Raw genomic sequence first — 12,254 nt, forward strand, 5'->3', positions numbered from 1 at the left:
GCCATAAAAAGAAACGAAGTTGAGTTATTTGTAGTGAGGTGGATGGACCTAGAGTCTGTCATACAGAGTGAAATCAGAAAGAGAAATATAAATACAGTATGTGAACACATATATATGGAATCTAAAAAACAAAAAATGTTTATGAAGAACCTAGGGGCAGGACAGGAATAAAGATGCAGATGCAGAGAATAGACCTGAGGACATGGGGAGGGTGAAGGGTAAGCTGGAATGAAGTGAGAGAGTGGCATGTACTTATATATTCTACCAAATGTAAAACAGATAGCTAGTGGGAAGCAGCTGCATAGCACAGGGAGATCAGCTCAGTGCTTTGTGACCACCTAGAGGGGTGGGATAGGGAGGGTGGGAGGGAGACGCAAGAGGGAGGAGATAAAAACTGATTCCCTTTGTTATAAAACAGAAACTAACACGCCACTGTATATTAATTATACTGCAATAAAGATGTCAAAAAAAAAAAAAAGACAAGGGTCCTACCCTTGAGGAATTCACACTTACATGAAGAAACACATTAACTATGACAAAGCAGTGTGATATCTATAACTGAGGAAAGCATGGGCTTCTAATGGCAGGACAAATATCAATTACATGATTGTAAAGAGTAGGTGGGTAGACAGATAATTTAATGGGTAGTGGGAGAGAAACTGAATGGATAGGGGAATGGGGGTATTCAATATGGTGACTGGATAGGAAAGATAGACACTTAAATATACACAAATAGTATGGCTGAGAAGAGGGAAAATGGTCCATCAGTTGTGTCACAAAATACTTTAGAATCAACTTCATAAAAAAGTTATTGTATGCACAGATTGTATACAATTTAAAACAAGTACAACTGAAAATGTTTCAATGTAAAAGCCACAAGTCAAATGATGTTCTAAAAAGAACCCCACACATTCAAAAAACCCCACCAATCTTAAAATGTTATCAGTTAATAAGCATTACTCTAAATAAATAACATTTACTTTATCATTTATCAGCTCCTATGGGCAAAGTTTGTATTAGTCGACTATGAGAGGAAGACAAATATCATGGGTGTAGAATTATTCTCTCAATTGGTTTAGGAATTTCATTTTCAAAGGAAAATCCTCTCCAAATAAAGGATTCTTTTCTCTCTTGACTCCTAGCAGCACAAAATATACCCAACATACAGACTGAAGAAATTTGTTTTACTTTGTACAATACTGGATACCTTTACCCAGCAGTTACATATATTGTCAAGTAGTACATATCTGAACCCAGGAAAAAAAAAATCACTGTAGCAGAAATACGAGCTAAAATCTTTTCACAATGCTATAGGATTGACTTATGCAAATGTTTTCAACACGAAAAAAGGAAATGTAATACTCAAGAATTTTCCACTCATTCCAGGAGAGTCATCATATCACTTCTCCAAATGCTCAAACATAACAATGGCACATGTCCAAAGATGTACTATGGCGGGTGGGCAGTGAGGGACTGCATCTTCTAAGTCTTACCTCAGCACCAAAGTAGTTGAAGATTCCCACCACACTAACAGGAACCAGCTTGTTCACACAGCGTCCTAGAGCTTTTCTTCCAAGGGCAAACACAAAAGGAATTTCTTGTTCCCGTGCCATGGCTATAACATTATAGAGAGCCTCATCCAGGCCACCTGAGAAATCAACATGTATAGAAGTTTTTAGTTATTTCCTAAATGGAGCTATTTTAGCACCCAACAGCATAAAACACAGCAGCAAAGGAGTCCATGAATGCTTGTGGCACTTAGGCTGTTCACCACATTTTCCTATCTGAATTTGTACTTCCTATCTGAATTTGTACTATATTTGGATATTACGTACATATTTTCTTTCTCCCAGTTAAATACTATATTCCTTTAATACGAGTATTTTTGTTTCTCCACAGGGACTAGTATAGCAGGAGTCAAATTTCAATATAATAAACATTTTCCGTTTTTTTAAATTAATTAAAATTGTTAATAGTGGCTGATTCCTTTATCTAATCTCTCAGCTCAAGTAAGCAACCTATCACATGCAATAAGACCGATTATACATTACTGTTTTTACTGGTATTTTTCCCCTCTGCCTGCTACTGCTGCTTGATGCCTCTGTCTACTCCAATCACCTGAAATGGCTCCTCCATGAAAAACGACAAATAACAGTGCACGACATAGTACAAAAGCCTCTGTTACTGCTGGTTTCTCAGAGACAAATCTCCACCATAAACAGAGGCAGAGACATGTATCTTTTTTTTTTAATATTGTATTTAACTGATTTTAAGATGCAAAATTTTTTCCACATACTAACAACTCTGAACTAGGGTAGCATTTTACAATCAATGGAATCTTTGGATTGATAGAATTTTTCTTTCTTAGTGGAATATAAAATATTGCTGCATCATACAATCATCATGTTCTATCCTGAACACTAATTTTAGGATACAAAAATTACAAATTATATATTTTTTTCTGAAATAGGGTAGGAAAACTGTCTAGAGAGCCCATTTTCATTTCTGACATCAGTCACTGATGTCATATTGTTTCTACCATCATGTTGGCTTATATTAAATAAGAGACAGGAGAGTTTGACTTCCCAATTGGAAAAACTCAATGAACTATGGTTAAAAATGCATATATCATAACCATTATGTAAGAACTGATCTGGAATTTGGGATTTATAGGAGATGTTTAGGTATTGTTATTAATTACTACATAGTTTGAGAAAGTCTTTCAACTTCTCTCTTTCATACAATGGACGTAATTATTTTTGTCTCTCTGGCAAGATCAGAATGCCCCAATAGTAAAAGGAAAAATATTTGAAAGTGTTTCTTTGAGGAGCATTAATTACGTTGTTTAATATATTTAAAATATACCCCTCTAATGACCAATTCAGTACCCAAGTGTTCAGGACAGGAAACTGATTTTGAAATTGTTTTAAATATAGTGGCAAATAAATAGTTATAAGGGGACAATGGAAAGCAGACCTTCAAAATTAGATTGTATTTCTTCCTAAAATAGAAACATTTTTTAATAAAATTTTGATTGATATCATAAAGTCACATAGCCCAAATGTTTTCAGGTTCATTCAAAATAATTATGATTTGGAAAGGTCAACCATACATCAATTAGAAGACAGAAATGTTTATCAAAATAATTTCTTTATTTTTAGAATAATTGATTTGTAAACTTTCTAGGATGATTAGAAAGTAGGGCCATTTATTGTTAAGAATGCCACAGACCATGATCACATAAATCCATATCCTCTTCATAAAAGAAAATATTTATCTCTCATTTATCTAGAGAAGCAGGGAAGGCATTCACCTTATTCAAAAGTAGCATGATCATTAAGGAACACATTCAAAAAAAGTTGGTTAGTGGAGTCTATCCTTTTTATCGACAGTGGAAACTATTAACTGGACCTTTAAAAGACCACTCGTAATGACCTTGGCTTCAGAATCAAAGCACTGTACTATGTTTGTATGGGCCTACATAACCTAGGGTCTATAATGAGACATACGTTTTGGCCTACACTTGACTCCTGTCCACAGTCAAAGACCAAGAAGGAGAACTGTACTTTTTCCTAATTTTTTTTAGAGAAAAGAGCCATCAAAGGAGGGTAATACAAAAATTTTAAAGTAGAATAGGCCAGAAATGAGCCATCCAGCTACACGGTAGCACCTCCGGGAACCAGCTGCCAGGTCGCCAGTGCTGGGTTTTTCACTTGTTCCTTTGTGGGGCTAGTGCCCCTGCTCCAGGCCTGCCTGAAGAGCTGTGGGGGAGGGTGCACCAGAGGAGACCTTCAAGATGGCGGAGAAGTGAGATGTGGAGATCACCTTCCTCCCCATAGATACATCAGAAATACACCTACATGGGAAACAACTCCTACAGAACACCTACTGAACACGGGCAGAAGACCTCAGACCTCCCAAAAGGCAAGAAACTCCCCACGAACCTGGGTAGGGCAAAAGAAAAAAGAACAAAAAACAGAGACAAAAGAATAGGGACGGGACCTGCACCACTGGGAGGGAGCTGTGAAGGAGGAGAAATTTCCACACACTAGGAAGCCCCTTCACTGGCAGAGACGGGGGGTGGGGGGGGAGAACTTTTGGAGCCACGGAGGAGAGCGCAGCAACAGGGGTGCAGAGGGCAAAGTGGAGAGACTCCCACACAGAGGATCGCTGCTGACCAGCACTCACCAGCCCGAGAGGCTTGTCTGCTCACCTGCCGGGGCGGGCGGGGCTGGGAGCTGAGGCTCGGGCTTTGGAGGTCAGATCACAGGGAGAGGACTGGGGTTGGCTGTGTAAACACAGCCTGAAGGGGGCTAGTGTGCCACAGCTAGCTGGGAGTGTGTCCAGGAAAAAGTGTGGAACTGCCTAAGAGTCAAGAGACCATTATTTCAGGGTGTGCAAGGAGAGGGGATTCAGAGCACCACCTAAAGGAGCTTCAGAAACGGGTGTGAGCCACGGCTATCAGCACAGACACCAGAGATGGGCATGAGATGCTAAGGCTGCTGCTGCAGCCACCAATAAGCCTGTGTGCAAGCACAGGTCACTATCCACACCTCCCCTCCCAGGAGCCTGGGCAGCCCACCACTGCCAGGGTCCCGTGATCCAGGGACAACTTCCCCAGGAGAACACACAGCGCGCCTCATGCTGTTGCAATGGCACGTCAGCCTCTGCCTTCGCAGGCTCGCCCTGCATTCCGTACCCCTCCGCACCCCGGGCCTCAGTGAGGCAGAGCCCCCTAATCAGCTGCTATTTTAACCCTGTACTGTCTGGGCAGGAAGAGACATCCTCAGGGGACCTACACTCAGAGGTGGGGCCAAATCCAAAGCTGAGCCCCTGGGAGCTGTGCGAACAAAGAAGAGAAAGGGAAATTTCTCCCAGCAGCCTCATGAGCAGTGGATTAAATCTCCACAATCAACTTGATGTACCCTGCATCTCTGGAATGTCTGAATAGACAATGAATCATCCCGAAATTTTGTTGGTAGACTTTGGGAGCAACAATATATATATTTTTTTCATTTTTCTCTTTTTGTGAGTGTGTACGTATATGCTTCTTCGTGTGATTTGGTCTGTATAGCTTTGCTTTTACCATGTGTCCTAGTGTTTTGTCTGTTCTTTTCATTTTTTTTTTTTAAATATAGTTTGTAGTGCTTGTTATCACTGGTGGATGTGTATTTTCATTTGGTTGCTCTCTTCGCCCGTTCTCTTTTTTTTAATTACTTTTTAATTTTTCTTATTTTTAGCACTTATTTTTTATTTTAATAAATTTACTTTCTTTTTTTCTTTCTTTTTTTCTCACTTTTCTTCTGAGTTGTGTGGCAGACAGGGTCTTGGTGCTCCAGCCAGGTGTCAGGCCTGTGCCTCTGAGGTGGGAGAGCCAAGTTCAGGACATTGCTCCACCACAGACCTCCTGGCTCCACGTAATATCACACACCAAAAGCTCTCCCAGAGGGCTTCCCTGGTGGCGCAGTGGTTGAGGGTCCACCTACCGATGCAGGGGATGCGGGTTCGTGACCCGGTCCAGGAGGATCCCACATGCCGCGGAGCACCTGGGCCCGTGAGCCATGGCCGCTGAGCCTGCGTGTCCGGAGCCTGTGCTCCACAACGGGAGAGGCCACAACAGTGAGAGGCCCATGTACCACAAAAAAAAAAAAAAAAAAAGCAGCTCTCCCAGAGATCTCCATCTCAAGGCTAAGACCCAGCTCCACTCAACGACCAGCAAGCTACGGTGCTGGACACCCTATGCCCAACAACTAGCAAGAAAGGAACACAACCCCACCCATTAACAAAGAGGCTGCCTAAAATCATAATAAGGTCACAGACACCCCAAAACACACCATCAGACAGGGTCCTGCCCACCGAAAGACAAGATCTAGCCTCATCCACTAGAACACAGGCACTAGTCCCCTCCACCAGGAAGCCTACACTACCCACTGAACCAACCTTAGCCACTGGGGGCAGACACCAAAAACAACGGGAACTACGAACCTGCAGCCTGCGAAAAGGAGACCCCAAACACAGTAAGTTAAGCAAAATGGGAAGACAGAAAAACACACAGGAGATGAAGGAGCAAAGTAAAAACCCACCAGACCAAACAAATGAAGAGGAAATAGGCAGTCTACCTGAAAAAGAATTCAGAGTAATGATAGTAAAGATAATCCAAAATCTTGGAAACAGAATGGAGAAAATACAGGAAACGCTTAACAAGGACCTAGAAGAACTAAAGAGCAAACAAACAATCACGAACAACACAATAAATGAAATTAAAAATTCTCCAGAAGGAATCAATAGCAGAATAACTAAGGCAGAAGAATGGGTAAGTGACCTGGAGAATAAAAGAGTGGAAATAACTACCACAGAGCACAATAAAGAATGAAACGAATCGACAACAGTCTCAGAGACCACTGGGACGACATTAAACACACCAACATTCAAATTATAGGGGTCTCAGAAAAAGAAGAGAAAAAGAAAGGGACTGAGAAAATATTTGAAGAGATCATACATGAAAACTTCCCAAATATAGGAAAGGAAATAGTTAATCAAGTCCAGGAAGCGCCAAGAGTCCTATACAGGATAAATCTAAAGAGAAACACACCAAGAAACATATCAAACTATCAAAAATTAAATACAAAGAAAAAATATTGAAAGCAGCAAAGGAAAAGCAACAAATAACATACAAGGGAATCCCCATAACGTTAACAGCTAATCCTTCAGCAGAAACTCTGCAAGCCAGAGGGAGTGGCAGGACATATTTAAGGTGATGAAAGGAAAAAACCTACAACCAAGATTACTCTACCCAGCAAGGATCTCATTCAGATTTGACAGAAAAATTAAAACCTTTACAGACAAGCAAAAGCTAAGAGAATTCACCAAATTCTTTGCTTTGGTAAAGCACCACCAAACCAGCTTTATAAGAAAGTGCTAAAGGAACTTCTCTAGGCAGGAAACGCAAGAGAAGGAAAACACTTACAATAACAAACCCAAAACAATTAAGAAAATGGTAACAGGAACATACATATCAATAACTACCTTAAATGTAAATGGATTAAATGCTCCAACCATTTACTTAAATGTAAATGGATTAAATGCTCCAGTCAAATGCTCCAACCAAAAGACAAAGAATGGCTGAATGGAAAAAAAACCAAGACCCGTATACATGCTGTCTACAATAGACCCACTTCAGACCTAGGGACACATACAGACCGAAAGTGAGGGGATGGAAAAAAGATATTCCATGCAAATGGAAATCAGAAGAACGCTGGAGTAGCGATTCTCATATCAGACAAAATAGACTTTAAAATAAAGACTATTACAAGAGACAAAGAAGGACACTACATAATGATCAAGGGATCGATCCAAGAGGAAGATATAACAATTGTAAATATTTATGCACCCAACATAGGGGCACCTCAATACATAAGGCAAATGCTAACAGCCATAAAAGGGGAAATCTACAGTAACACAATCACAGTAGGGGACTTTAACACCCCAATTTCACCAATGGACAGATCATCCAAAATGAAAATAAATAAGGAAACACAAGCTTTAAAGGATACATTAAACAAGACAGACTTAATTGATATCTATAGGACATTCCCTCCAAAAACAAGAGATTAAACTTTCTTCTCAAGTGCTCATGGAACATGCTCCAGGACAGATCATATCTTGGGCCACAAATGAAGGCTTGACAAATTTAAGAAAATTGAAATCGTATCAGGTATCTTTTCCAACCACAACGCTATGAGACTAGATATCAATTACAGGAAAAAATCTGTAAACAAAATACAAACACATGGAGGTTACATAATACACTACTTAATAACCAAGAGATCACTGAAGAAATCAAAGAGGAAATCAAAAAACACCTAGAAACAAATGACAATGAAAACATGACGACCCAAAACCTATGGGATGCAGCAAAAGCAGTTCTAAGAGGGAAGTTTATAGCAATACAATCGTACCTCAAGAAACAAGAAACATCTCAAATAAACAACCTAACCTTACACCTAAAACAATTAGAGAAAGAAGAATAAAACACTCCCAAAGTTAGCAGAAGGAAAGAAATCATAAAAATCAGATCAGAAATAAATGAAAAAGAAATGAAGGAAACAACAGCAAAGATCAATAAAACTAAAAGCTGATCTTTGAGAAGATAAACCAAATTGATAAACCATTAGCCAGATTCATCAAAAAAAAAAAAAAAGGGAGAAGACTCAGATCAATAGAATTAGAAATGAAAAAGGAGAAGTAACAACTTACACTGCAGAAATACAAAGGATCTTGAGAGATTACTACAAGCAACTCTATGCCAATAAAATGGACAACCTGGAAGAAATGGACAAATCCTTAGAAAAACACAACCTTCTGAGACTGCACCAGGAAGAAACAGAAAATATGAACAGACCAATCACAAGTACTGAAATTGAAACTGTGATTCAAAATCTTCCAACAAACAAAAGCCCAGGACCAGAGGGCTTCACAGGTGAATTCTATCAAACATTTAGAGAAGAGCTAACACCTATGCTTCTCCAAGTCTTCCAAAACATAGCAGAGGGAGGAACACTCCCAAACTCATTCTACAAGGCCACCATCAACCTGATACCAAAACCAGACAAAAATGTCACAAAGAAAGAAAATTACAGGCCAATACCACCAATAAATATAGATGAAAAAATCCTCAACAAAATACTAGCAAACAGAATCCAACAGCACATTAAAAGGATCATACATCACAATCATGTGGGGTTTATCCCAGGAATGCAAGGATTCTTCAGTATATGCAAATCAATTAATGTGATACACCATATTAACAAATTGAAGGAGAAAAACCATATGATCATCTCAATAGATGCAGAAAAAGCTTCTGACAAAATTCAACAACCATTTATGATAAAAACCCTCCAGAAATAGGCATAGAGGAAACTTACCTCAACATATATGACAAACCCAAGGCCAACATCACTCTCAATGGTGAAAAACTGAAACCATTTCCTCAAAGTCCAGGAACAAGACAAGGTTGCCCACTATCACCATTATTATTCAACAGAGTTTTGGAAGTTTTAGCCACAACAATCAGAGAAGAAAAAGAAATAAAAGGTATCCAAATTGGAAAAGAAGTAAAACTGTCACTGTCTGCAGATGACATGATACTATACATAGAGAATCCTAAAGATACTACCAGAAAACAACTAGAGCTAATCAATGAATTTGGTAAAGTAGCAGGATACAAAATTAATGCAGAGAAATCTCTTGCATTCCCATACACTAATGATGAAAAATCTGAGAGAGAAATTAAGGAAACACTCCCATTTACCACTGCAACAAAAAGAATAAAACACCTAGGAATAAACCTACCTAAGGAGACAAAAGACCTGTATGCAGAAAACTATAAAACACTGATGAAAGAAATTAAAGATGATACAAACAGATGGAGAGATATACCACATTCTCTGATTGAAGAATCAACACTGTCAAAATGACTATACGACCGAAAGCAATCTACGGATTCAGTGCAATCCCTATCAAACTACCACTGGCATTTTTCACAGAGCTAGAAGAAAAAATTTCACAATTTGTATGGAAACACAAAAGACCTCAAATAGCCAAAGCAATCTTGAGATAGAAAAACGGAGCTGGAGGAATCAGGCTCCCTGACTTCAGACTACACTACAAAGCTACAGTAATCAAGACAGTATTGTACTGGCACAAAAACAGAAAGATAGATCAATGGAACAGGACAGAAAGCCCAGCGATAAACCCATGCACATATGGTCACTTTATCTTTGATAAAGGAGGCAAGAATATACAATGGAGAAACGACAGCCTCTTCAATAAGTGGTGCTGGGAAAACTGGACAGCTAGCTACACGTAAAAGAAAGAAATTAGAACATTCCCTAACACCATACACAAAAATAAACTCCAAATGGATTAAAGACCTAAATGTAAGGCCAGACACTATAAAACTCTTAGAGGAAAACATAGGCAGAACACTCTATGATATACATCACAGTAAGATCCTTTTTGACCCACCATCTAGAGTAATGGAAGTAAAAACAAAAATAAACAAATGGGACCTAATGAAACTTCAAAGCTTTTGCACAGCAAAGGAAACCATAAACAAGATGAAAAGACAACCCTCAGAATGGGAGAAAATATTTGCAAACGAAGCAACTGACAAAGGATTAATCTCCAAAATTACAAGCAGCTCATGCAGCTCAATATCAAAAAAACAAACAACTCAATACAAAAATGGGCAGAAGACCTAAATAGACATTTCTCCAAAGATATACAGGTTGCCAACAAACACATGAAAGGATGCTCAACATCACTAATCATTAGGGAAATGCAAATCAAAACTACAATGAGGTATCACGTCATACCAGTCAGAATGGCCATCATCAAAAAATCTACAAACAATAAACGCTGGAGAGGGTGTGGAGAAAAGGGAACCCTCTTGCACTGTTGGTGGGAATGTAAATTGATACAGCCATTATGCAGAACAGTATGGAGGCCTTAAAAAACTAAAAATAGAACTACCATACAACCCTGCTTTCCCACTTCTGGGCATATACCCTGAGAAAACCATAATTCAAAAAGAGTCATGTACCACAATGTTCACTGCAGCTCTATTTACAATAGTCAGCATGGAAGCAACCTAAGTGTCCGTCGACAGATGAATGGACAATGAAGATGTGGCTCATATATACAACGGAATATTACTCAGCCATAAAAAGAAACGAAATTGAGTTATTTGTAGTGAGGTGGATGGCCCTAGAGTCTGTCATACAGAGTGAAGTAAGTCAGAAAGACAAAAACAAATACTGTATGCTACCACATATATGTATGGAATCGAAAAAAAAAAACAAAAAACAAAAAATTTTTATGAAGAACAGGGGCAGGAGAGGAATAAAGACGCAGACGTAGAGAATGGACTTGAGGACATGGGGATGGGGAAGGGTAAGCTGGGACGAAGTGGGAGAGTGGCATGGACTTATATATACTACCAAATGTAAAACAGATAGCTAGTGGGAAGCAGCCGCACAGCACAGGGAGATCAGCTCAGTGCTTTGTGACCACCTAGAGGGGTGGGAGGGAGACAAAAGAGGGAGGAGATATGGGGATATATATATATGTATAGCTGATTCACTCTGTTATAAAGCAGAAACTAACACATCATTGTAAAGCAATTATACTCCAATAAAGATGTTAAAAAAAATAAAGTAGAATATATTTGCAGAGGTAAAGAAATGCCTACTTAGTAGTTCCCACTCTGATCACAAGACAGCGGACACTTGGTTGGCCCCAACTAAATCCTTCACTAATGTTCATAAATGGGGATCTTCTTTACAATCTGATCTCAATTTTATTACTCTACCTCCAGTGCTGAAACATTTCATTTTCTTTCTTCATGTTCAGTATTATGTTTTATACCTAAACTCTGCTAAAGAAGACATATGGCTTCCACTTTAAAATTCACTGCATATTCTACAATTATACTACATAAATATCAAAACACTTCGAAAGTAAAATGTTCATACCTTTGGACTGGATTTTTTCACAATTTGGAGAAATTATAACACATTTGATCTTGTTTAACTTCATATGTTTTGTAACCTCTCTTAGACCCATGACCAGCCGTCTCCTCGCTTTTGCTCTTACAGGATCCTTTTGGTAGATGCGTTCCTGGAAGCTGACAAGCTCTTGAAGAAGAAGAGTCACACATTCATCAATCTCTTTACAAAGAACCTGATTACAGTACCTGTAAAGGAACCCAAAAGTAGGTAATTATAAAATTATTTTAGGAAAAAAATACATCCAGTAAAGTTTTTCATTAAAAAATCAAGTCTTGAAAAATCTCCTAAATCCTTCAGTCAATTAGAGAAACAGATTTTCCTGAATTACAACAGATCAGCTTTTATGCAAAGGATAGATTAACCTCGGGGAAGTACTAATCAAACACCCAATTATTAAATTCCTAAAGATATAAATCAAATGTTAACTTGCTATTAGATAAACAGGTATAATGTTTTTGGTAAGAAGATAATGTATAAAGTTATTTCATTCCAATGAATACTAAAGATGCTTCTAATAAGAAACAAATTAATTTCATAAATGCTAACTGAATGCCCTAATACCAACCATTCATCCTCCACACTTGGATAAATCAGTCTCCAGCACTGGCTTCCTCAACCATAAAAATAAGGAGTTACGGATGACAGTCTCAATCGTCCCTCTACCTCTGAAAATCTATGGTTACA

General features: G+C 38.7%; 1 protein-coding gene across 1 annotated transcript in view; it reads right to left on the bottom strand.

Moving 5' to 3' along the window:
- The window catches only part of SECISBP2L (SECIS binding protein 2 like), a 62,376-nt gene that overhangs the window by 16,512 nt on the left and 33,610 nt on the right, over positions 1-12,254 (bottom strand). Inside the window, exons 15-16 of the mRNA XM_027096668.1 lie at positions 11,535-11,755; positions 1,494-1,648 (exon numbers count right to left, since the gene is read on the bottom strand). Of these exons, the coding sequence (XP_026952469.1) occupies positions 1,494-1,648; positions 11,535-11,755 (376 nt within the window). The remainder of the gene's footprint in view (positions 1-1,493; positions 1,649-11,534; positions 11,756-12,254) is intronic.

Source organism: Aethalodelphis obliquidens, unplaced genomic scaffold (genome assembly GCF_003676395.1).
Source record: "Aethalodelphis obliquidens isolate GAN/ISIS:26980383/991018 unplaced genomic scaffold, ASM367639v1 scaffold105, whole genome shotgun sequence".
Taxonomy (NCBI): Eukaryota; Metazoa; Chordata; class Mammalia; order Artiodactyla; family Delphinidae; genus Aethalodelphis; species Aethalodelphis obliquidens.